The sequence below is a fragment of the Esox lucius genome, chromosome 23, assembly GCF_011004845.1.
Source record: "Esox lucius isolate fEsoLuc1 chromosome 23, fEsoLuc1.pri, whole genome shotgun sequence".
In the NCBI taxonomy this organism is placed as follows: Eukaryota; Metazoa; Chordata; class Actinopteri; order Esociformes; family Esocidae; genus Esox; species Esox lucius.
The window spans coordinates 14,397,018-14,423,147 of NC_047591.1; the positions used below are offsets into that span (position 1 = coordinate 14,397,018).

The 26,130-nt window shown below is 39.9% G+C and overlaps 3 protein-coding genes across 3 annotated transcripts; 1 reads left to right on the plus strand and 2 right to left on the minus strand.

Moving 5' to 3' along the window:
* Positions 1-588: 588 nt before the first annotated feature.
* On the minus strand, positions 589-13,349 carry LOC105023433 (serine/threonine-protein kinase 38-like). The gene is made up of 13 exons (XM_010892625.4): positions 13,008-13,349; positions 10,456-10,595; positions 10,162-10,213; positions 9,116-9,238; positions 8,612-8,819; positions 7,786-7,940; positions 7,550-7,652; positions 7,388-7,449; positions 7,178-7,295; positions 6,933-7,056; positions 4,995-5,090; positions 3,569-3,660; positions 589-3,104 (listed from the first exon to the last, which is right to left on the minus strand). The coding sequence occupies exons 2-13, from the start codon at positions 10,587-10,589 to the stop codon at positions 2,977-2,979; spliced, it is 1,395 nt and encodes a 464-aa protein (XP_010890927.1). The 5' UTR covers positions 10,590-10,595; positions 13,008-13,349; the 3' UTR covers positions 589-2,976.
* Positions 13,350-15,437: 2,088 nt separating this feature from the next.
* Positions 15,438-19,081, minus strand: med21 (mediator complex subunit 21). The gene is made up of 4 exons (XM_010892627.4): positions 18,936-19,081; positions 18,540-18,654; positions 16,853-16,953; positions 15,438-16,399 (listed from the first exon to the last, which is right to left on the minus strand). Exons 1-4 carry the CDS (start codon positions 18,975-18,977, stop codon positions 16,220-16,222), a joined length of 438 nt encoding a protein of 145 aa, XP_010890929.1. The 5' UTR covers positions 18,978-19,081; the 3' UTR covers positions 15,438-16,219.
* Positions 19,082-19,640: 559 nt separating this feature from the next.
* Positions 19,641-22,209, plus strand: fgfr1op2 (FGFR1 oncogene partner 2). Its single transcript, XM_010892628.4, has 6 exons — positions 19,641-19,921; positions 20,693-20,837; positions 20,949-21,066; positions 21,196-21,338; positions 21,469-21,582; positions 21,754-22,209. Exons 2-6 carry the CDS (start codon positions 20,703-20,705, stop codon positions 21,889-21,891), a joined length of 648 nt encoding a protein of 215 aa, XP_010890930.1. The 5' UTR covers positions 19,641-19,921; positions 20,693-20,702; the 3' UTR covers positions 21,892-22,209.
* The last annotated feature ends 3,921 nt before the right edge of the window (positions 22,210-26,130 follow it).

Genomic DNA, 26,130 nt, shown 5'->3' on the forward strand with positions numbered 1-26,130 from the left:
GTCAGGACTTGAGAAAGTCTGAACTTTTAACTCTGTTTATATACAATGTCAGGTCATTTTGATGACTTTTGTTGCCAAAACTGTAGGAATATACAACACACACAACAAAAAACACTTGTATTGTTCACGGACAGTTATTTCCTTTGCCATTCAGAAACACCGGATCATTATACTGAGGCAACACATAATGGACATGCAAAACATTGAACGATTAATGCTAAGATCAGAATTTACTTAATGAGAACATACAACTAAGACCTTCTGAGGAAGAGGCAATTTGAAGTTCATTTTGTTTTGGTGAGGTACCCTTCCTGTCAGTAGGGACATCGTCAAACTTGCAAAAGACACAGGGCTCGAGCAGGTCATCATTGTGCTGCAGTGTCATAACTAGGGCAATTGCAAAGAAACGTGTGCTGTGAAAATTAAGTACATTTGCACGTGTTTCTTATTTCCATCCCAGCTTCGTTAATGTCAGCTTGCAAGTTACGCTCGTGGTTACGCATACTCAGACAAAAATCTATATATTTTTGGAATTGAATGAAAAGACCCAGAGCTGATGTCCCAGAAACCCAGGCCTAAGTACACTACTTCCCATTAGTACCATTTATTCCCTAATAAAATAAGCACACATTTATTATCCGTATAATCTGTGACTGCCTATTTCATAAATACAGTGATTGTAAATGTAGCAAACAATCTATTGCCAATATCTACTGCAATTATACAATATGTAATACACTCAGTTCAACAGTCTTCAAAACACGCATGTTGAATATATTCGGACAATATGCTGCCATTTGCTGTGAAAGACTCTTCCTTCTTAAGTATTCCTTGAGTATCAAGTCTTAGCTACACATTTTTTTTGTATTAGATAAATAGTTCTCACGGGAAATACTCCTTGCAATCTCATTTTACAGGAATAGTCAACAGAGTACATTAAAACACTAGTACATCTCACAAAAAAAGACAAAATAGTTGGGGAAAAATGACATAACTACCCCTCCTCCTCGAGTTATATTAATAAGTTAAAGCCTTGAATAGGGATACAGCAGTATGGGTCTACTTCCATTACAGCAACATTTGAATTTCCACGTTTTTATAACATGTTCCATGTTAGATATAGCACTCAAAAGTGATCTTTGTGCAAGTCAGCACTCAAGTTTTCAAGTTGTAGCACTTCACGCGCATTGAAGCCGATTCCTAACAGAGAATAATGTGAGTGCTCTTTCTGAATTCTTGATTGCTGTGATGCACATTTGTTGGAAGAAATAAAACATTTTTGAGTAAAAAGATTCCCTCCATGAAAATCAAAATTGGCATGGCAAACATTTCATAGATACTTCTTAACCATATTTTTGTCACCTGTTTTGTGATACCAAATTGACGATTAAGGCCCTGCTTCGTCACAGTATCTCACAGCAGACTCCGTGTCAGTCAGTGTCAAGATATGCACATTCAGTGCCATTCTGGTTCTTATCAAGCCATTTGCTCAACCAGGAAGTCTAGACTGTTTTTTAGGTATTACAATCTTCTACTTTGAGCTCAAAGGTGGAAACTCGTTTTTTAAATGTACTTAAAACAGATTTCTCTTTCTATACAACACTCATACAACACTCACATAGCTTTTATTTCCCTTATTAAATACTTAGTAGTAGGGTAAATACAAGAATTGGTAGTGATTTGTTAGATTTTAGCCACTTTGTTTTATTTATTTGAATCAACGTCATTTCTATTTGTCAGTTCTGCAAACGTTTGTGGACTTCAACATTTGTTTGTTGCCAAATTAGCTGACATACATACATGTTGAAACATGCTCCCAACCACATGGCCTTTGAGCTTTGACCTGTGCCAGATGGAAACGTTAGATCAATTTTGTTTCTTGGACACGAAAATGTGCTGGATTGACCACCTCAGCACAAATAAATCACACTCGCTGAAATGTTCGACAACTACATTTAAATATCTATATTTGACATCACACACCATGGGGGTTCAGTAAAGTTGGGTAAACGTTTGTTGATGTTTTGGAGCATTATGTTCCTTTATAGAGGTTCTTTTATAAGGACGGTGCATTTGAAAAAAAGAATTACTACAAATTGTGCCTTTAAGTTTTACCTGACAATGCCACCCAGTTCTCATCAATCTTGCAAAGGCTAATCTTATACATTACCGTTTCAAATCTCAACTACTAGCATACAACACTTTCCTATACATATTTGACAACAGTAAATAAATGTTTGATCTATAATGTTCTGCTGTTTGGCCGGGTAAATAAATAAACCAGGTCATCAAGGCAATAAACGGATATCACAATGAATGAATCCCACAGCCATAGAGACGAGTACATCTGGCTCAACACACACTCCATGTTGGCACTGAACATTCCACGATGAAATAAATATTATTTGCATTGTAACTAGAATAAAACAGTATTGAAACTTTTGGCTGAACCAATCAAATGTGTAACCTTTGAACTATGTATATCTAAACGGTTTAGCAAACAGAGGTTTCAACATGAACTATATGCCTTTTTCTTCAGTTATATTAACAGATGAGGTCGCAAACATCACCCACTCCCCCAACAAATATCCTGTGCGCGGGTGGAGACTTTCCACAGCGTTATAGACCCTGCAAATCAGTGTGTGAACATGCCGCTATGATTTATTCGCCTAGTAGTCACTTAAAGGAGAAGTTCCGTGTTTTCAGGGTGAGGAGCCATCTAACAGTGTCAGAAAACAAAAACCTCTCCTTTAACAGCTCAAGCAAGACCTAAGTCAAAAGATGATGCGTGTTATTTATATCCCTGTTGCTCGTCATGGTCTAGTGCCTCGGTGGTGGCTGAATGGAATTCTGGCCTTCCTAATGCGTAAAACCCAGAGGATCCTGTGCATTTAGCACCATAGAGATTAACGGCCCAACCCTGTTTCCACATTGTTTCTCCACTGTCTCTCCCATTGTCCCCGTGACCTGCTCTCCTCAGGCCTTCCCAGCCTTCATGTAGGTAGGGATGGTTCCTCGCTGAGTCAGGCCCTCAAACCTCTTGTAGGTGTAGTTCAAGAACACCCAGTCCTTGGATTTGAAGTCTGGCTCTGACACGTTGGCAACTAAAACAGACAATATTAAAATAAGAGTTAGTGTATTAAGGGTTAATAAATTAATCTGACCATGCTTTACCATGGTACTATTTTCTGAATAGGAAATTCCCTATTCAGAAAACAGTACCATGGTAGAGCATGGTGAAATTAAATATATAGCTACCTATATATATATATATATATATATATATATATATATATATATAGTTGCAAAATTACAGGAATTTATAATAAATGTACTAGTTTCCACAAAATCATGTTTTGAGGATTCCCATAATCAGAAGAGAATTAGCCAGACATCTGCAATCCTCCAAACAATATTTCTAGAAGTAAAATACAAAATTTAAATCTATTTTAATACCTTTTACATTATAATTAATTTCATGCTTATCGTAATTAACTTTGAGCTCCATTTAATTTATGACAGGTGTTGCTATCATCATCATCAGTTTTGTTATCACTAGTATTACCACCTGGCTGAAGGATGTCAGATTCTGGGAACTCATCAAAGTTTGACGTGTCATCAATGCTCTTGATCTCAATGGAGATGGCGGCTGGTCTTTCCCTATGGATTAAAAGCATGTGAGCAGTTTTTTCAACAGACATCATCTCCATAATGCCTTACTGGCAGCCATCTTTAACGCATCAGACTCAAACTAATGATAGCTGGTTTTGTGGATGAAAAATTACCTGATTGCATGTCAAAGCTCATTCAAAACATTGTGTCCATCTAAGCATGTGTGATGATAAAGCCCTCTTCAGAATGACTGGCCCCCCTTGATAAACTTGGACGTTATAGTTGCTTTCATGTTGTGAGGCAGCCTAAGCAGACAGCTCATGTACATTTACAAAATATTTAATTTTTGTATTATTTCAATCTTTTTATTTTTGGTTTTGAATAGCTAAGTGAGAATCGATCAAGTGGGGAAACTTCATGTATTAGAACAAGGCAACGGCTATGGAAAAGCTTCAGTCAAATGGTGGGAACGGTAACGAGAAACAATCCATGCAACCATGTAATCAAACAGCATTTCTGAAATTTCAGTGGAAATAGCTTATTTTGGCTAACTAAAAAATATGAAACCCCCTTATTACAGCACAATGCCCTCATGTATTGGACACCTTACTATTTTGTTGAATTATATTTCTATATATTTTTGTTAAAAATGACATCATTCTTGTCTGAAGTGCTTACTACAAAGTTGAAGCTACCTTACTTGCCTTCTGGTAGAGAAAAAGACTAACCCATTTGATATTACATGATGTCTGGTCTGTAACACAAGTTTCAGTCTCCAACTTGTCTAAAGAAAATCCACACATGATATCTTTATAAATCTTAAAAGAAATAACCTGTATTCATTTCTCAATAAATCAGTGGTGGGCTAAAGGGAATATTTAATGGCAAAAATGTACCATTGTACAGTGCCTTTAAATTTTGAGCTTGAGACAGTTTAGACTGCTAGAGACAGTCAGTAGTAGGGGTTGGCCGATAATTGGAGGACGTTAGCGAAGTATCAGCTGAAGCTGCAATGAACCGGCGGATGGGTCAAGATAATTCAAAGAAATTATCAATGGCTCACACTTGGACAATTGCTGTATTAAGGTGAATTTTGGAACATTGAATGGAATGGAGTTCTATGGTTAAACAAAAGTAAAAACACCATACAGCCTACAAAAATGTCTCACTGACCACAGAATCAAGCTTTTGACATGGCAATCCCAGTTCTCTGACCTGAATAACAATATGTTTTGTAACAATTTTACCTCACTTAATGGTTAGATTTCCCATATTTTTAAGTGTAAACTAATAAACAACCAAAAATGTCACTGGCGTTTTTGCTCATCTTTACCAAGGGGTTTAATAATTCTGGAGGGCACTGTGTTGCATAACAGACATACCTGATGTGTTCCCAGTCCACAGGCTCAAAGAAGGCGTGACTCTTTATCTCCTCTACGCTCACAGCGCCAACACGGTTCTCAGCATCATTACAGAACCTGAAATGGGTTAATGACGTTGGAACACCAAATCAATTCACGGCACAGGATATCCATCACGTTGAAATAAAATCTGCCTCACTGCATGTTTAGTACATGCGGATGGATAATTCTCATGTGAACATTTCACCTAACACACCGTGCAGATAGAAGACATAAGGTCTTATTATTGCATAATTATCATGAGTGAGTAACAGCCATTTGGAGTCAGTGCCAAATTTGATAAACAGCTACATACATTTTTATTAAGAATAAATCATTATGCCAGCCATCAACTGTGGAAGTGTTTCAATCATTTAAACCTATGACACATTGCTAATAGTAATACTTATAGCAATAGTAGAACATACTTATGTCTGAAACATATGCAGGGTTTTCCCTGCGCTCAAAATTCAAAGGCGTCCGCATGGTAAAACAAGATTTTGCTCTCATATATAACACACCAGCAAAACTCTGCGGCAAATGGGATGGGAGGTGAAAACGTATTCCATATTGACAGTGTTACTAGATGGAGAGGTTTCCCTGCAATTGGGCTAATTTAAATGGGCTTCGGTGGGTCGATTTTCAGACAGTATAGAAAAGGGATAGGATGGAGTCCGCGATTAGTCTAGAATTACAGATTTTATTCAGAGAGTTTGTGAGAAAAAGACAACTGGTGAAAAAATTATTAGATTAGGGTATGTACTGTCACCAAAAACATATGCAATACAGAGTGTAGAAACATTTAAAATTAACATATTAAAGTCACTAACAATATAAATATATGAGCGTGTAGACACTGGATCAGTGCAAGCAGCATAGATACAGATGAATGAAGTCGAGAGAGGGTGATAAATGATGTGGCGTTAAGACACAGATGGAGAAAACAACATATACAGTTCTGTTGTGTTTTTTATGTAATCAAATTAACAGGAACATAACATAACGAAAATAGACAGCAATAACATTTACTGTGAGTGATATCATATTTTTTTAATGTGATTCCTAGATCCTCCAATAAACATAGAGCCAGTGGTTTTGACACTCGGTGGCTAAATGTTAATGGGTGGCTCAGGAATAATGAAAAGGGAATGATGTGCTCTGCATGCCAGAAGCATTGTGGAGTCAATGTGATTGAGGGCTTATTTAACCGCCAAGCAGAAACTATAGGCTGGATGCACTTAAATCCCATAAAATGAATACCAGTCACCAGCAGGCAGAGAACAAAACAAAAATACATGAGGCCAAAAACCTACATATGTAAAAAAATAAAACAATAAATATATATTGCTTGTATTTTGGTTGCTATTGTATTAGGCAGGACATTGTAGTGTGCATTAGCTGCTCAAGTCGACATGGACAACAGGGCAAATGTAACACTATTCCATTTCAAGTGTGTAGCCAGATATTATATAAAGTATATCAGAGGGGCATCCAGTAGAGCACAGGGGTGGGAGTACCATCTTTGCCAAATTTTGAGCCAGGAAAACCCCAGATTCAAATATTTACACTACCACACCACAGAACGAGCTGTACCTCTCTGCCTCTGTCTTGTTGAACCTATTTTTCTGAGAAAATATACATATTTTCTCCACCTAACCAGGGAGGGACTTGTGATTTTAGGGGCAGGGTCAGTCGGCCTGAAGGGGATGCATCGGCCAGAGAATTTAAGGGGAATTTACATTGAATATCTACAAAATTAAATTGCTTTAAGTAATTGTTGGACTGTCTCTCTACGCACACAACTCTCTCACTTAGGGGTCGAGTGCAGGTCGAGCGTTAATGTAAAGCCCTGGCCTGAGGTTAATAAACCAATGCTATACACTGGTAGACATCCATACAGGGCTTCTCTAGACCACCAACCTGAGAATCAAGTCCTTTGCCCTCTCTGAGATGGGTACTTCAGGGGGAAATATCAAGGTCTCCTTCCAGTTCATCACCTTCCTATACGTTTCCTGGGGTGTCTCCGAACAGAACGGGGGGTACCCTTGGGGAGAGAATATTCAAAAGTAGCACCAATGAAATAGCCAGCCATGTAAATTTAAAATGAAATGCTTTGTTCATAATGAAACCTGGGCTTCGGTTAACTGACTTAACAAGAGACATACCTATGAGCATTTCATACATAATGACCCCCAGAGACCACCAGTCACAGAGTTTGTTGTATCCTGTCTGCAGGAACACTTCTGGGGCAATGTAGTCTGGGGTCCCCACGGTGGAGTAGGCCTGTTGGTAATAAAGGTCATTATTAAAACACTCATCATATCCTTAAGAGGGCTCCTTAAAGGACCAATAGGTAGAGTAGTTAAAGGTCTAACCAGTTGTCTTCGGTTCTTCTTCCATGTCTCCGCTTTCCTCTTTGAGTTCATGTTTTGGAAGGCTGTGGAATTTTAAAGACGCCATGTTGTGTTACCATAATACAAAATATTTAGCTAAAATGGAAATAGGTTTAATAGTGCAAAGGTTTTATAGAGACTCACAAAAGTCACTGGGAGGGTTGTGCGTGAGGTTTCTGTAGAACTCTGTGCGGTGGGCCTTCTTCAATCCCGTACACAACCCAAAATCAGAGAGCTTTACATGCCCCTGCACACAAACAGAATCTTCTTATTACAACAATACAGACTTCTTGTGTGAGGTATGCTTCTCTGTGTGGCTCTGAGCATGTGTCTGAATCTGTGGGGAAATGTGGCAAGTCTGGACCAAGCCAGTGTCTCACCCTGGAGTCCAGAAGCAGGTTGTCAGGTTTGATGTCTCTGTGGATAAAGCCCAGCTGGTGGATGGAGTCAATGGCCAAGACAGTCTCGGCGATGTAGAACTGGGTAGCCTCCTCCGAAAGAGTGTCCTTTTTCATTAGTAGGGTCATCATGTCACCTGCATGTCATTTTAATTACACCACAATAAATGCATGGCACATTCTATCTGGGTACAGATGGAGGAAATAAAATATACAATAACACAACTCAAAGTTGCTAGTGCATGCTTTGACTGTTACAAAATATGAATGAAGTTTAAGATTTTGAAGTTGGTATTGCCTAGTCATGTGAAGTGTGTTTGTTCTCTAGTTTGTGATGCCATTTCATGGTGAATTAATGCTAATAATGCAAATGTAGATTTTTATAGTCATTATACCTAGCATAGCATTTTATTGAGATAGCTCAAAATTTAAACATTTGGTTTGGATGCTTTTGCTTGAACGGTTCCAGAAGTTGTTTCAAGGTTAAGGAACAGTAATATTGTTGGAGGTGGCTTGTGAGGGGGAAAGTGAACATTCAGTTCTCTGGCAACAGTTCTGATGGACATTACTGCAACCGACATGGTGCACCTGTGTAATGATCATGCCGTTTAATCAGTTGATTGACACCTGTCAGGTGGATGGATTATGTTGCAAAGAACAAATTCTCACTAAAAGGGATTGTGCACAACATTTTTGAGATTTTTTTTTTGTGTATGGAAAATCTCAAGGATCTTCCAATTTAGCTCATGAAACATTTTCTTTCCCAGCATCATTTCATGAGGTTTTTTAGTCATGTAGAGGAACCCACCTCCAGGTAGAAATTCCATGATAAGGTATAGGTTTCTCTTGTCCTGAAAACTGTAGAACATCTTAACCACCCAGGCCCCATCTGCCTCAACCAGGATGTCCCTCTCTGCCCGAATATGTGCCACCTGCTCCTTCTCCAGCATGTCAGCCTTCCTCAAGATCTTCATGGCATAAATGTGGCCCGTGTCTTTCTTCTGCACTAAGCGGACCTGAGGACAAGAGCATGAGAATGCTACGTAGTAAATGCTTCATTTTTATTTGTTGCTAGCTGCTCTATATAAAAAAAATTGTATTTAAAATAAAAATAAAATATATATATAAAAAAACATCTAAGTATGTCACTCCTACATACAGCAACAACTTAGGCGCGGTTAGGGTTAAAGGTCTTGCTTAGGGAGTTGGTGTGTGTGTGTTAGAACCAGAGACCTATCATTTACAAGCCCAACATTCTTTACAACGAGGCAATCTGTCGCCTAGAAAAAAACTCAACAAAGAGATCCCACACCTCTCCAAAGGCTCCTCTGCCAATGACCTTGAGTGACTCAAAGTCATCCAGGCCCAGCCGGGTCCGCTTCAGACGCAGGAACTCGGTCTCCTTTCTGGCATGCTGAGAGCGCCGCATCACCTTCTGCAATGAAACGTAGGCACTAAGACAAAAGCTCAGTTCTGTTTGTCTTCCTCTAAAAACAGCATTGTCTGTCACACCACTGTAAAATAACTATGAATAATTATCAGTTGTTCATCGTGACTAATCACAATGTTTGAATTCCTCAAATTTGGCCTTTGGAAAGGAGTACGTTGACACAGGTGCTGATTTATAATGGACGATAAGTATGCTTTGTTACGGACAAAACCATGATCTGAATCAAAAGATTTTGAAAGCACATTGTTCTCCAAGCGCATGTGAACTAGAGGAAACTTCCTGGTTGAAGGAGTACAATAAAAAAATTAAAAATTATGACTCCAGTCTTTACCGTAACAATGTAGCCGCATTCACCTCAGTTGATAGGGGACCTAACATTCTGGAAACACGTCATACACCAATTACCTGGTATAGGCAATAATATTCACACTATATTTCACCTCTTCAGGGAAAACATTTGTGCTGTTCACTGGACTGAGGTATGCGCCAAGTTCAAGTATTTGCATGTTACTAAAACCTGCCTGTTATTGCCACTAAACTGCTAAAAAGTGTATTGCGTCTTCCAAACACATCTGATCCGCCCTGGTTCTTATCAACGCTGCGCACTCTACCAGGAAGTCTACACCGGAATCCTTACACACCGTAAGGAACACACTCTGACTTCGACTGAGCTCACAGGCTGAGCTCACTTCTTGACCCAAGCTGTGACAAGAAGTAGCCAGAACACAACAAGGCAACTCACCACCCATAAACTGATGGTGCTTGCCACACTTCGTGGGACCTCTGGACTAATCAGCGAGCTTGTAGTCTGCTTTTCTGACAAATTATTGATCATCGTGCGTAGCCTTTTATTGAACACAATCCTTTATTATAAGTAAAACTAACACTGCACATGAGTGCAGGTTTACCTCTTCATCTATCAAGCCCTCCTCATCCATGACTTTCTCCAGCTTCTTCTGCCTGGAAAAAAAAAAAGAGGGGACACACAGATTTACTAAAACAGTCATCCCAAACCTAGGAAAACTGTGGTTGCAATCATCTATGGACATTATCCAGAAAAAAACTGTGATGCTTTGATTGATTACAAAATGACTCAAGTGCTGTTCTTACTACAAACTATTCCCATCACACGAATCCTCGTAAAGGTAGCCCTAGCTCGCAAGGCAGTGCCTGGCCATCAGCTCGTGAGCAGACACGCGTACCTCATCTCTCGCTCCTCATGCTGTGTTAGCAGAGTGCTGTAGAAGTTCTCCAGTGTCAGCTTGGCCACAGTCACCCTCTCTCGGGTGTGGTTGCTCATGGGAAGGGCAGCTGCAGTCCCTCCCGTCATGGCCATACTATCCTGTAGGGAAAACACAGTTATGCCACATGCCCTAGGCCCAATGCACACCTTCATTTTCCAATGAAAAGAGTTACACTTAAGCCTACATCCGGTGCCCTTTAGTTCCTGTCTCAGAGACCCTGTCCTGCTGTGGCGTGTCTTACTCACTGTCATTAGTCCGTTTTAATTGGTGTTCGGGTGATACAAAGCAGTAAAGCAAGTGCACTTGACAGTCAGGTGGAGAGCAGAGGGGCCATTGTGCGCAGCGGAAAAAATAAAAAGGGTTTACAAATATGCAATCAAGAGAGAGTGGTCTCTACCGCGCCAGTCGGCACCAGACAGGAAACAACTCCACTTTAGCATGAAAAGAGCCAGTCAAGACGCGAGAGGGTGGGGGCCGTCTGGGACAGACACACAGCCAAGTAAAACACCGAGCTCGGGGCACTCTGCTAAACCTCCATAAAGACTGAGGTAAAGAGTCTTGGGAACACTCGTCACTTGGGTTTGGGCGTGTTTACTAGTTCAGTTCCTACAAGGCACAATGAACAACAACTGAATTTCTGATGTCTTTCTATGCAAGTTGTGCACCAACTCCTGGTTCACTCCCCATGTAAGACATTACAACTAAAAAAAATAAAAATCTTTTTTTCTTTCCTTGTGTTAAAAGCACATGACATCACATTTATCTTCATATCTGCACTACATATTGTCTGTTGTACTGTTTCACATATGCAGAAGAGAACACGACGGTTGGCTAGGCAGATGTATATATGAAATGTTGGATTAGACTTAATGTAGGTAATGTTTGTTCATTTACCACAATGGTAAACAATTAATTGTAAATTTTGGGATCTAAATGCAGAATTGTAATGTAAGGACATGTTATTATTTCACTCAGTTTAACTACAATATATATTTTAGTAAAATGTAATCCAAAGAATGGGCCTTTGTAAACATATTTGACTTTTGTATATCCAAGCATAATTGAAATAAAGTTGCGATATTTATGAATGTTTGTCCATACTCAAGTCTCCTTCAAGACTCCATAATTGGGCTTCAACTAAATACAAAAGAAAAATGTCATCAAGGTATTCCACTCTGTGAGTGACTTCTGTCTAGCCACTCCAGCATAAAGACCTGATTGATGAAACTCTGCAGAAATGGTTTTCCTTCTGGCAGGTTCTCCCATCTCTCCGGAGAAACTCCACAAGTCTGTAAGATTGCAAAATTGGGTTCTTGGCCACCTCCTTAACCAAGGCCCTTCTTGTCCGGCTACTTTATTTTTTCAGCTCTAGTCAGAGTCTTGGTGGTTCCAAACTTCTTCCATTTCACCATGATGAAGATTCCTGTGTTCCTGTGAATGTTCAGTGCTTTAGCAGCTTTTTATAACCTTCCACAGATCTATGCCTCAACAAAATCTGAGGTCCACTGGGAGTCCCTAGGAATTCATGGCTTTGTTATTTGCTCTGATAGGCACTGGCACCATATAGACACGTGTCCTTATTAATCATGTCCAATCAACTGAATTTGCTACAAGTGGAATTTAATCAAGTTCTTGAGACCTCTGATCAAAGGACACAGGATCACAGAGTTATAGTTTAGAGCGGCCAGTGAAAATAGCAAGAGTTGTGTCTAAAATGTGTGTGGCATATGTGGCTCCCGCCCAATTTAACCTCTGATTAAGAGCTAATAATTCATTTCAATTGACTGATTTCATATATATGCTGTAAATCATTCACATGTTAGTGTTGCTGCTTTCCTATTTTTGTTGTAGTTATAAACTTGTGGCCTATTTAATACAGATAATTTGGCATTGTAGGCAATGTAACCTTTCACAGCCGTCATTTTACATGTGTTATTGCACATTTTGCTCATCGCCAGCAGAGGGCGACCATTATGAAAATATTTTCACATTAGTTTAGAATGGTTTACAATTCGGATCCTCATTGTAAAAGTAAAAGAGATCCCATTCTGGAACTCTGACTGTAATCATTTTATTTAATGTTCAATAACATACACATTTGTCAAATATATTATGGTATATTTTCAATATTCATGTTTGTTTTTTTGAAGAATCATAGATATTAATGTAAAACATTATATTAAACAAGACATACCAATCTTATTTGTGACAATACGGTTTGCTTCATAGTACATAGGCCAATAAACTAAACAGTCTGATGTCTTACGTTTTATACAAGGGGAACAAACATATTACAAAATATGCCTGTTAATAAATATTACAAAATAACAAGCATCCAAAACAAACGTAACCTTGATAGGCATAATAAGGTTAAGCATCTGAACTAGTTCTTTATTATTATAACGATTTTCAAAGGACCGAAACGGTACACATAGGTGCTGGCCGAAAACTATTCTTGAAAAGCTTTCTGATGACAAGCAGGCTTGCGTGTAATAATAGGTTTTACCTACCTCCGTACCCTGCTCCAGAGTCAATTGATGGCTAGACAAGTCGCCCAGCCCTGCTCCAATTTAAGTAAAATGAGGTCCGTAAATGTGGCCAGGAGATGGGGGGAAATATCCAACGTTTACACACAATGCACACAAGTAACGTTACTACTGGGTGAAATTAAAAGACTCGAGTCAATGGCAATTATTCCTGACATTTATGACTACAAGTGTCTGGTAATCGCTGCTCGTCTCCATTCATGTATCGTCGACGTCGAGCTCTCTCTGTAAATAGTAAAAAAAACAAAATCTTCCTGGAATGGATGCACTGATACAGAGAAGATTATAAATTAGGAGATAGGAGTCAATTAATGGAGGAACGAACAATTCTCCGCCCAGTGGACTGGCGACCAATCGTGTTCAGGTTGTCGCCAAACGTCACGGGGTTGCTTAGCTAATCGTTACGCAATCCTACGTAATGCTATGGAGGTCACGAATCCAAAAATATACAAAAACATAATGGAACAAGTTAAATGTTTCAGATCTTTTAGAATATTTCGTTAATTAGTGCTAATGGTGGGGTTTTCAGCTAGCAATTTGAACAAGTGTATCATTTATCCATGATTACCCAGAATGCAACCCGATGACAACGTGCGTGCAACGTAACATATTCAAATGGAGTTACCAATCTCTCCCATCGTATCTCTGAATAAAAACGTTCTAAGAACATGACACTGGAGTGACACAGATATGAGCAAATAGGAGAATAGCAAAAATTAAAAATGTTTTCATTTTGACAAATCGATTTTCGAATACTTTCAGGTTTGTTAGATCGTTATGGTCGCGTTCCAGGCCGTGTAGTAGCCTATGTAAATTGTCTTGTATTTTGTGGTTGGTTTTCTCTAGTGTAAATATACACCGAGTAAGACACGCGTTGTCCCCCATTTGACTTCTACGAAATGTATTTGATTTAGGTACACTTCAAAATCTACTGCAAGGATAACCACTGAGCAGGTTTTACTATAACTATTCTTTGTTAACAGCGGGGTATCATGTCTCCAGTCGACTCTGAGATAATTAATAGTATCGACTTGAGGCGGGCCACCCCCTAAGCCTTCTGGCCAGTAGCCCTGAATGGCATTCACATGTTGTAAAAACATTTTTTTTCCATTGTTGTTTTTTTTTTGTTTTGTGAGTGCCTCAGTTTCATACATTTATATTAGTTCTTTAGATTGTTCTCACACATCATTCTTCACTTTTATTGTGAAATGAAATTATATATGGAAAGTACAAAACTGAAATTTCACAAAATGAATAGATCTAGTGCAAAGCTTTGTTTGGCACAAACCCAACGAAGTACATCATGCAAAGAACACCATCCCTACTATTAAGTGTGGTGGTGGCAGTAGCCATGGGGATGTTTCTCAACATCAGGGCACTTGTTAGGATGGAAGGGAAAAATAATGGAACCTGGTCCCTGAGGAAAACATTGTCTTCTGCAAGAAAGCTTAAAATGGGGCCATGATAGAAACCGACTATTTCGTTTGATGGAAATATTGCACAATTCAAGTGTGCCAAACGCATACCCCAAAACAGCCAAATTCTGTTATTTGTGCAAAAGGTGTTCTAAAATGGATTAACCTATGGGGTTCATAGTAACCAAATGAAGGTATATTATATATTTTAAGAAGTCTATTGACATCAATGAGTACTTAGTGGAACAAAACATACTAAGCATACTTTCTAATATAACAAAAGTGAATGAAAAAAAAAAATCCACTGTAGCTTAAATATAACCAGTTGATGAAAGCCTATAAGAATCTGTTGTTTCCCCAATGTCAAGCGCTGTGGTACTGTTCATAATTTTTGTGCAACGTGGAATTTTGATCAATGTGATGAAATGAAAGAACATAAAGATTATGTACTTAAGTTCACAAGTTACTATGTAAAGAATATGCCAAACAGGCACATGCACTTAGCATTGAGATCAAGATCTGTTAATGCTAGGATATTTCAGGTTCTACAGACGCATTTAAATAGTCCTTTTGTGCCAAAGGCTGTACAATTCTGCATTTGCTCCTCCACAATAGCCAGAATTTTACAGCAACTGTATTGGACAGTTTGTGCCCTTTGATCACATGCCTGTAGTACACAGTATGTAGTCAACATGGACAATATATAAACTCATAATATGAGAAACTTTAAATACTAATGTTGATCATCATTTTGAGAAAAGTGATTCAATCTATTAATGCAGCTTTTTAAAAAAGGCCTGCTCCCTGTGTAAATTCTTCAGTTCAAAGTCAGAGCTTGTTTTTATCCCCCCCAGAGTTCCCTGCTGTCATGAAAGTATTGACGTCTTTTGTTTGCAATTTATGAGTTGCCAGTTCATAGTCGTTCTGTCCCTCTAGCCCGAGAACTACACCCCCCAGTTACACAAACACGTTCAGAGAATTCTAGATTATCACCAATGGTAGTCAACTGTCTTCCACTGGTCTTTAATAAACAAGTACAATGCCATGAATGTACGTATAACCGAGCGGGAAGAATAACCATAACTCCATCTAGGGCATTCTGAAATATGTAGCGCCAAAGTTTATGGGGCCACGGTTTGACTGTGTTGCAGAATAAATTGTGCATCAGATTAAACTTTCAATATAAAATTCAAAAACTTTATAACATTTTTAAATGCCATTTATGACTGAAAATTATAAACAGTTGGTAAAAACACATTCATAAACAAATAAAACACATCGGTATAAAGTAGCTTGTAACGACAAGGTTTGCTTGTACAGGGGTATTCTTTCCTGGCATACAGCATGTCAAAAGGTAGTCTATCAATTTAGGATGGTTCTGTTCTTTTTACCAGCTGTTTTCAAGATCTAAAAACAACTGCTAACATTAGCAGTCAGCGGACACGGAAATAGTATCCTCAGAATAACCAGGGTTAAGAAAAAGACAGCACATGTTGACTCCGGAGCAGTGCCGTTTAATCCAAATTAGCATGTGCTAAGAAAAGGACATAGTGTACAGATGGTGTTTTGGCAGAACTCAAGATCCTTGCCTTACTGAATCCCCAAAACCCCTATAAATCGAACCAAGAATATCGTCCTTGAGAGGTCAACTGTTCAGGTCCACCCAGTGGTCTCTTTATTTGACTTCCTGTATACACTGTTACCTCTGGCGTGTTTGTGAGAAACTGATGTGAGAATGTCTTTGGCCTGTGTTGCATGGGGTCATGATTCGGGTGGTGTGGTCTGGCTGGGTCCTCCACTGCGAGTACGGAGTTGTGACTGAGCGATATCCGCCAAGGCACTTTGTATCTTCTCCAATAACAAGTCACCTCTGTAAACCACTTCCTCGAGACGCGCTGCTGCATCATGGTTCTCCTCCTCCAACTGCCGCAGACTGGCTGCCTGGGAGGAGTGGCAGGGAGTAAGAGAGGGGAAAATGAACGACAGGAGAGGGGGAAGAGAAGGGAAAAGACAGGGAAGGAAGTCCATTAAATCTCCATAAAACATAAATAACTGTAACAATGTGTCAGAGAGAAAAGTGTCAATATTTCCAATTTATGTACACTTCAAATAACATCTGTTGTGACAGCACTTTAGGGTACTTAGTGATTAACCAAATCACATGTTTGTATGTCTGAAGCTCGGCTCTAGAAAAACAAGGCTAATGTTAGCTGCTTACAAGTATAACTTTCCCAGGACCCATGTGCTATTTTCAAAAAAGAAAAGTACAGCAAGACAAACTTAGAAGTGAACTCTCACCTTGAAATAACTTACTATAATCATTCTCAACTTGGGAATTACACACTGGTTGGGTTTTTTTCAGCTCCAGTTAAATCGCAGGATTAAACTTCTTACCTGTAGAGCTGCTGTGGACTCCTCGCTTGGCAGTGAATCAATCAGAACGTCCACATCCTTTGCTGTCCGAGCAATCAGTGCAGCAAATAATTGGGCATATTCTACACACAAAAAAATTTGAAATAAAAGAAACTCTGCTAGGTGTGAACTTTTAACATGACATTACAACTGCCCAGTCAAAATGATCAGCTGAAATAGGCATCAGGAGTGTGTCAAAAAAGTGTTTTCATAATACTGGTGGCTAACAATTTAAGCAAATGGTAAAGGTGTCCCTTGAATTCGGATCACACCAAAGGCAAATACCAATGCTGCAACTTTTCGAAGATCGTACTTGCTTGCTCATGAAACCCAGACAAATTCCATAATTTGTTGGATTTTCAAACAATTTAAACCATAGCTCATTCCTTTGAAGCAAGGATTGTTGTTTTTTTGGAATCAAAAAGCATAACAGAGAAACTATTTACAGTCAACGTAGTTGATTGGCAGCCTTGAGAGAGATGAACATTATTGGGACCTCATAGCTTATCTCAAGGATAATCAATGGAAACAGGATGCATCTGAGCTCAATTTCATAGCAGTCTCAATATTTATGAAAGTGATATTTCTTGGTTTTATTTTTTTGAGAGATATTCAAGGATTTCAAAATAGTCCTTTCATTTGTCTATGTGCTATTGTGAGTAGACTGATGAGATTTTTTTTATTTCAATGTATTTTGATTTTTGATGTATTAAAAATCTAAATAAAAAGCTGTAACTTAACAAAATGAGAAAAATATATATTACATTACACTTAGCTATATTCAAATCTTCCCACCAAATGCACATGTCAAATTATACACAAATTTTTCCCCAATACATTAAATCAAAATTATTGTCCCCCTTTGTTTCCATTACTTTGTGCACCCTCCCTGTGCAAGGATAACAGCACCGAGCATTTTCCAGAACACTTCAAAAGGGATCATAGACCATTTCTCTATACAAACTGTTCCTAATCCTTGAATTCCTTATGGACTGCAATCTTCAACTCAAATCACAGGTTTTTAACATAATTAATGTCTGGAGTACAGAACGGCCATCACAAAATGTTAACTGTGGTCCACTGACCCTTTCTTTGTAGATTGTGGCCAATGCCTTGAGGGACCCAAGGAAAGCCAGTGATTTGCTTGCTCAGTCATTTGGCAACAAAGTACAGACTTCGGACATACGAGAATTGGACGTGTTGCAGCTACAAAAGCATTCTTGCAATCTCTTCTGCAAAAAGGTTTTCTCAGCTCATCTTCACAAAATAACACTGGGGGAAAGACGCATAATTATGTCTGGCTTAGCAACCCATTTACTCTTTAATGTATGCAGTCAAAAGGGAAAGTTTCATCAAACCGGATGAAACGTGCTGTTTTATCAACTGTTTTGCACTCTTTGATGAAACAGGATGTGACCTATCAGAATGTGTCCAGTATAAACTGTTAGACAAAAAGTTGGACAACTAACTAAAACGTTTGGTTTGGCCAAATTAATATACCTCTTAGATTATATTTGACAAAACCTTTTACAACTAAAAATGTTGTTTGGAGGAATAAATACCTTTCAAAACAGGTTGATCAGCCAAATCCAAACACTACCACTGTCTTAATATACCCCCTCCGATCTAACCTGACACAGTAATACCTGAGCTTTAGAAATGTCCTTACCCTCAGTAGGGTTGGATGGCTGGTCCTTGTTGATTGCCGTCTGTATGTTGTTGAATGAAGCTGGGGGGGCACATTGTTGCAATACACCGATTGCATTGCAAAACTGATCGGCAAGCTGAATAACAAAAGCAATATATCATGAAAATATTGTCATGAGAACTTATTGATTTTATAACACAAAATGGAAAATGATGAGGACGAACTATATACCAAAGACTTTCTGTGATATAACGTTGTTGTTAGTGAACTAACCAGTTAACTGTAACGCGCCAGTGCTGTGATTATGCAGCCTAGCATCACGCGCTAGTCCACTTCAAAATATGTCTTAAATTTAAACGTTACATAATGTCACTTTGTTTTGCATTCAAATACTTCTAACTCAATGAAAAAGCATACCGAATTGACAGCATCTTGAAGTTGCGTTAATCTGTCCGCCATCTTTCTTGTTTCTCCATTTCCGGGCAGAATGGTAGACGTTTCTTAGAGTGTTATTGCCACCTGCTGGTTGGGGTACACAACGCACAAATAGAAACTTTGATCTGCGAAATATAGAAACGTGTTTTATCAGTACCGCATCTAATTGGGCAACAGTGTCTGCTAGAGCCTGTCTTGGTAAAGCGAATCGGTTTGAACGCAGAAGAGCTAATAATTTAAACCTGACACCATGGAATGTACATTTTGTTTAAACGCATAGAGATGGCCAGAGTACTAAACTGTAAAAAAACAAAACAAAAAAAAAAACGTGTTGTAGCATGGACATAAAGTTCGAAGACGTCCACAATTTGAATTAAGTCAACTGCGTGTCACTTCCAATTTCAGAAAATTTCTTCATCAACGGTTGTTATTTGGTATATGTAGATTGCTCCTGATTAATAGGTTGTTCATGAGATCACTTACCGGAACGTCGGGAGCAATAAGCAAATTCATTATGCTAAAATTAAACTGTACTGTATCTGGAAGAGTGTAATGGTGTGTTTTTATTTCTACAGATGATTTAAATGTTTTGGTTTTTGGTTGCTGTCAATGTTCAATGTTCACTACCCGAACAGTAGGTGGCGTAATGCACATTGTTTGAGGACCGCTATTAGACAGGAAGAAGTGTGAATAGAACTACATCTTTCCATCTCGATGTTTCAACTCCAATTCGATCCTTAAAGCCTATGCACAGAGGTTTTAAGCAGGTGTAAACAATATGGGAATAACGCCCTCAGATAGACGAAGTGAAATATTCCCTATGTTATATCAATCGAATTATCAGATCTTCACAAATACATAGGGTTTAAGCGTCGATTTAGGATTGGACCTGGCTTCTTACATAGTACTGCGGCCGTAGCAGTAACAACAGGAAGTGTTCGTATACAGTTGGGCTACAGGGGTGTTCGGTAAGGTAAATCTACGATTCGCTAACGGATGTTTTAGGAGTATTTTCAAAAATAGTTTTTTGTCAAATTGAGGCTTGTAGTTTTCGTTGTATGTCTTTTTAGTGAAACATTCACTCAATTTCCGTATTCCTTTACGTTAGCTAGCTAACTACTGTAGCTGGTTGTCTAACTATCCTCGTCTACTAACGAACTTGCCATAGGCTAACAAGAATCTTTCTTGCTACTGCCTAATTTGTTATTACATCATTGTGAGTAATTTACTGGAAGAATATGGAGATCGCTAACTAGACGATTTTGCTAGTTAGGTATTTAAGTTTGGTCATGTAGGTCTAAATCAGATCGACAGCGAAATAACTGTGTGTCTGAACTGGAGTACTTCTAACATTGTTATGTTTGGATTTGGTGACTGACAAGATTTCAGTCCAGGCATTTCAACAATCTCAGGACGTAGTTACTATACGATAGCGCTGGGCTGCGTCAAGATACTTTTCTGGGGTTTTGTGTATGGGTATATATTGTGTGCCAAGGTGTAGCCTGATGAGTACATTTACGTAAGATCTGAGAAGTCTGTCCGGTTAGACGACCCAATTGTTTTTTTAAGAATTATTTGATAAATATTCTGGCTTTACCCTCTAGTTTAGCCCATTGTTACACCATGTAATTGCATTCAAATTCTCAAGCAACTGCAAGTTAACATTTTAAAGGACTAGGGAGAGAGATTGAATGATGTTTTGGGTCATCTCAACCTAACCTTATTTATGCTCAATCCAGTGCAACAAGGATGTCGTGTTCATTGGAAAAGGTATTGTCAGATGCCAAGTCGCTGGTGGAAAGACTTCGCAACCATGACAATGCGGCTGAGGTACTTATTGAACAGACAACTTCCCTTAACAAGAGGGTTGAAGCCATGAAACAGGTAACACCTATCCAGACCTGTTTGTTTGTTTGGATTGGTACAAACTTGAATTTAACCAACCTTTTGTTGAGTTGAACTGTGCTGACTGGACTTTTGTGTATCCTTTTGCAGTATCAGGAGGAAATTGAATCCCTGAACCAGGTGGCCAGGCATCGGCCCCGTTCCAGTCTTGTCATGGGCATTCAGCAGGAAAACCGACAGATCCGAGACCTACAGCAGGAAAACAAAGGTATTGTAAGAGTATGTAGATAAATGGATAAACCTTAAGCGGTCATGTTTGTGCTCCATAATAGAAGAAGTGTGAAAAAGGACTCTGCTTTAAAGTGACTATAACGTATCATGACTTCTTTCCATGTAGAGTTGAGAACATCCCTAGAGGAGCATCAGTCAGCCATGGAACTCATCATGACTAAATACAGGGAGCAGGTCTTCAGACTCCTCATGGCCAGTAAAAAAGATGACCCTGCCATTGTCACCCAACTGAAGGAGCAGCACACAACTGTGAGTGATGCCCTGCATCACACCACCGTCACATTACACAGTTGTCCCATTTCTTTTTTTTTGTGTACCCCCCAATTTCTCCCTTCCCCTTTGTTGACAAACCGTGTTTATATTGTGTCTATGATTACAGGAAATGCAAGCGCACATTGACAAGATCAACGAGATGGCCACGGTAATGAGGAAGGCCATAGAAGTGGACGAAGGGAGGTTGTGTGAAGATGAGGAGAGGATCAAGCAACTGGAGGTGAGCCACAAAGTGTCCAAATTCTAACATTACACAGGGTTCACCATATGCATGTACTTAGAAGTGTTAACATGACTTCATCATGTGCCTAGCATACAGTGTATAGTGAGCGGGGGTCAATTTGGTCTGTTGCTGGTATGTGTTCCTCATTGTTGTGCGTGTTTTTGTCAGCTGGAGAACAGTGGCTTGCGTGAGCTACTGGGGATCAGTCGAGAGGCCTTTCTGGTTTTGACGAGGGAGGACGCCTCCGATAGCACGTCCTTGTCTGCCCTGTTGACCAGCGCTGACGTCAGCCTCCGGAAGAGTTAGGCCCAGGACGTTAGCTTGGAGAGACTGCATGTGTCTGCCCTCCCGCTCTTACCTTGTACAGCCAATCACCTCTAGCCACAGATGTGAACAATATCCCAGAGCATACTTACGGAACTACTGCCAGTTACTGGTCACGCTAAAATGAAGCCACAGTAAATAGCGTCAGACAAGTGAAAAAAAAAAACTCCAGATACAGCAGTTCATTCTTGGCACCCATTGTGCTGCCCATGGAACTTGTGGTGCTATGGAGTTGTAAAGTGTGAATGAGTGAAAGTAAGTACTGCTCGTGAATGACAATAAAAAAAAACTTGAAGGAAACTAATGTTAAGCTGGTACCCCCCAGTTGTGCTCCGCAACTACAGTATTTAAGGTGTCCATTAGTTGAGCTTTTATTAGGGCTTAAGCAGTTCACTAGTGAAATCCGGTTCTGTTTTTTCTGGTTCTTTATTATTATTATTGTTCCAGTTCATTCCTGTAATTATTATTCTTCCAGCAAAAAAGGGTCCTTTTTGCAAATTCCTGTGAGATAAAATGGTAGAAATGTTCCCAAATGTATAAGGTAGTAAAGCCCTAAGTTCCACAAGTTTTGGTGCAGTGCCATGCAACTCATCCTCAAATTGACACATAGGGTTATCTCTTCACTATGAATAGTTTTGTCAAAGGGACCCATAAAGTCCACCATGATGGATTTTCCACTATTTTGGATGTTATGAAAAACACTTAAAAAATACACCTATGGCACCAAATGACTGATCTTCATGTACCTTACCAAAGTTATATAAGCCAAGCCAGTATGTTTAAAAAAAACAATTAACCTGTTCATGGGCGTGATTTCACATACACTACCGTTCAAAAGTTTGGGGTCACTTTGAAATTTCCTTGTTTTCAATGAAAGCATACATGAAATTAGTTTGAATAGGAAATATAGCAAAATGAATAGGAAATAGTCATTGACAAGGTCGGAATATTTTTTTTTATTGAAATAATTTTGTCCATTAAAACGCTTTCGTCAAACAATCCTCCATTTTCAGCAATTACAGACCTTTGGCATTCTAGTTGTGAATTTGTTGAGGTAATGCGAAGCACCTCCCACAATTTGGATTGGCTTGATGGGCAGTTTTTACGCACCATACGGTCAAGCTGCTCCCACAACAGCTCAATAGGGTTGAGTTCTGGTGACTGCGCTGGCCACTCGATTATAGACAGAAGACCAGCTGACTGCATTTTCCCTAAATAGTTCTTGCATATTTTGGAGCTGTGTTTGGGTCATTGTCCTGTTGCAGGTGGAAATTGTCTCTAATCAAACACCGTCCACAGGGTATGGCATGGTGTTGCAAAAGGGAGTATTAGTCTTCCTTCTTCCAAAATTCCTTTTAGTCTGTACAAATCTCCCCCTTTCCCACCACCAAAGCACCCCCAGACCACCACCAAAGCACCCCCAGACCACCACATGGCCTCCACCATGCCTGACAGAAGGCGTCAAGCACTCCTCCAGCATCCAGAGTCGCCCCTTCACTCGACGATGAGACTGGTGTTTTGTGGGTAGTATAATGAAGCTGCCAGTTGAGGACCAGTGCATCTGTTTCTCAAACTAGAAACTGTGATGTATTTGTCCTTTAGCTCAGTTGTGCACTGGGGCCTCCCACTCTTTCAAGTCTGTTTAGAGCCATTTTGTGCTGTTCTGTAAAGGGAGTAGTAGACAGCGTTGTACCAGATCTTCAGGTTCTTGGCCATTTCTCACATTGAATAGTCTTCCTTTCTAAGAACAAGAATAGAGGGAAGTTTCAGAAGAAGGTTCTTTCTCTCTGGACATTTTGAGCCTGTAATTTAACCCACCATTGCTGATGCTCCAGATACTCAACTAGTCTAAAGGACTGTTTTATTGCTTCTTTAATCAGTGCAACAGATTTCTGTTAACCTGATGATTGCTGATAATGGGCCTTTGTATGCCTACAGTATGTAGATATTCCATAAAAAAAATCAGTCATTTACAATTGTAAATCATAATATTTACACTGCATTTCTGATCAACTTGATATTATATTAATGGACAAAAAGTGTGCGTTTCTTTCAAATTTCTAAGTGACCCCAAACCTTTGAACGGTAATGTATATAATACAGTTAGGCTGCATTTATTACATTACAAATGTATATCCAGAAATCAGTCTTTAATGAAAATGTTAGGTACAAACATTTCATGTTGATCTTGATTGATATGAAGACAGACAACGTGTCTTATATATTTTAACACGCAAACTCAGGTTTCAGATGAAAATGTTTTTGGACTAAATACCATCAGCAGACATGAACATTAATGAGAGTGAAGACATTTCCCCCCCGTAGATCCCCTCCCACCCAGCCCCCCCTCCACTCCAGAAGCCTATGACTCAATCAAAATAATTTGTTTACTTTCAAGTAATGGAATATTACATCGTAGTTAGTCAAAGCAAAGAACAGGTTTCACCCCTATCCTAATGACAGCGGGGAAAATATTACATGCTGATATGAGTTATGATGACACAAATTTGCATTGCAAAAAACACTTCAAACCCTACTCCTATAGTACAAAATGACCGTTATTCATGTAATCTAATAATTAGCATCCATGGATAAAGCCGTTTACTTTTTATATTGAAAAGGCCTGTATGTCAATAAAAATGTCAGCTCTGGATGAATAAACCTTGAATTGTGGTTTTCCACATTGCCATATTAATCTGACAAGGCGAAGCTCTCGATTTACCGGTCAATCTACGTTCCTACTCTCACCTATGGTCATGAGCTTTGGGTCATGACCGAAAGGACAAGATCCCGGATACAGGCGGCCGAAATGAGCTTTCTCCGCAGGGTGGCTGGGCGTTCCCTTAGAGATAGGGTGAGAAGCTCGGTCACCCGGGAGGAGCTCGGAGTAGAGCCGCTGCTCCTCCACATCGAGAGGGGTCAGCTGAGGTGGCTTGGGCATCTGTTTCGGATGCCTCCGGAACGCCTTCCTAGGAAGGTGTTCCGGTCCCGTCCCACTGGGAGGAGACCCCGGGGAAGACCTAGGACACGCTGGAGGGACTATGTCTCCCGGCTGGCCTGGGAACGCCTCGGTGTCCCCCCGGAAGAGCTGGAGGAAGTGTCTGGGGAGAGGGAAGTCTGGGCATCTCTGCTTAGACTGCTGCCCCCGCGACCCGGCCCTGGATGAAGCGGAAGAAGATATTTGTATTATAAAACCAATTAAGGTTAGTGTCCTGAACACTTACAATGTAATATGCAGGTATATTCAGTTTGGCCAAGTAGTGGTGCCATAACAGCCACAAGACAATCTCATCTGTTGTTCTGTGTCATTCAGTGTTATTAAATGATCTGATCTGAGTCTAGTTTATATATGAATGTTTCCATTTTACCACATGGGGGCACTATTGGAAAGGAAAAACCATACATGCCAACCATGGAAATAATTTGGAAATGTGTTATGGTAAAAAATGTGCAGTCTGGCTAGTTGTAGCTGAATGCCAAGCACGAAATGCTGTTTGCAGCTTACATTTTTTGTTTTTGAAAGTTTAATACATATTACATCTTGGACTTACAACAGGTACAAAACATTTTGTTGATGAACTATATGTTTGCAGAGAAGAAGTAATCTTATTTTGTCTCCACAAATGTATGAGTCATGAGATTAGCCACAGGCAGTCAGTTTGAAGGCACCATCTGTGCGGTCTCTGACAAGCAGATGTTCCGGTTCTTCCAGGAAATGGAATGAGACCAGGCAGTTCTGGGCACTGAGAATGTGGCACTCCATCTAAACACCTACACTCTTACTGGGTAGGTTGAACAGTGCAGAAGAGAAAGGAACATCGCATCGCATCATCTTCCGCTTAATCCGGGGCCGGGTCGCGGGGGCAGCAGTCTAAGCAGGGATGCCCAGACTTCCCTCTCCCCAGACACTTCCTCCAGCTCTTCCGGGGGGACACCGAGGCGTTCCCAGGCCAGCCGGGAGACATAGTCCCTCCAGCGTGTCCTAGGTCTTCCCCGGGGTCTCTTCCCGGTGGGACGGGACCGGAACACCTTCCCAGGAAGGCGTTCCGGAGGCATCCGAAACAGATGCCCAAGCCACCTCAGCTGACCCCTCTCGATGTGGAGGAGCAGCGGCTCTACTCTGAGCTCCTCCCGGGTGACCGAGCTTCTCACCCTATCTCTAAGGGATCGCCCAGCCACCCTGCGGAGAAAGCTCATTTCGGCCGCCTGTATCCGGGATCT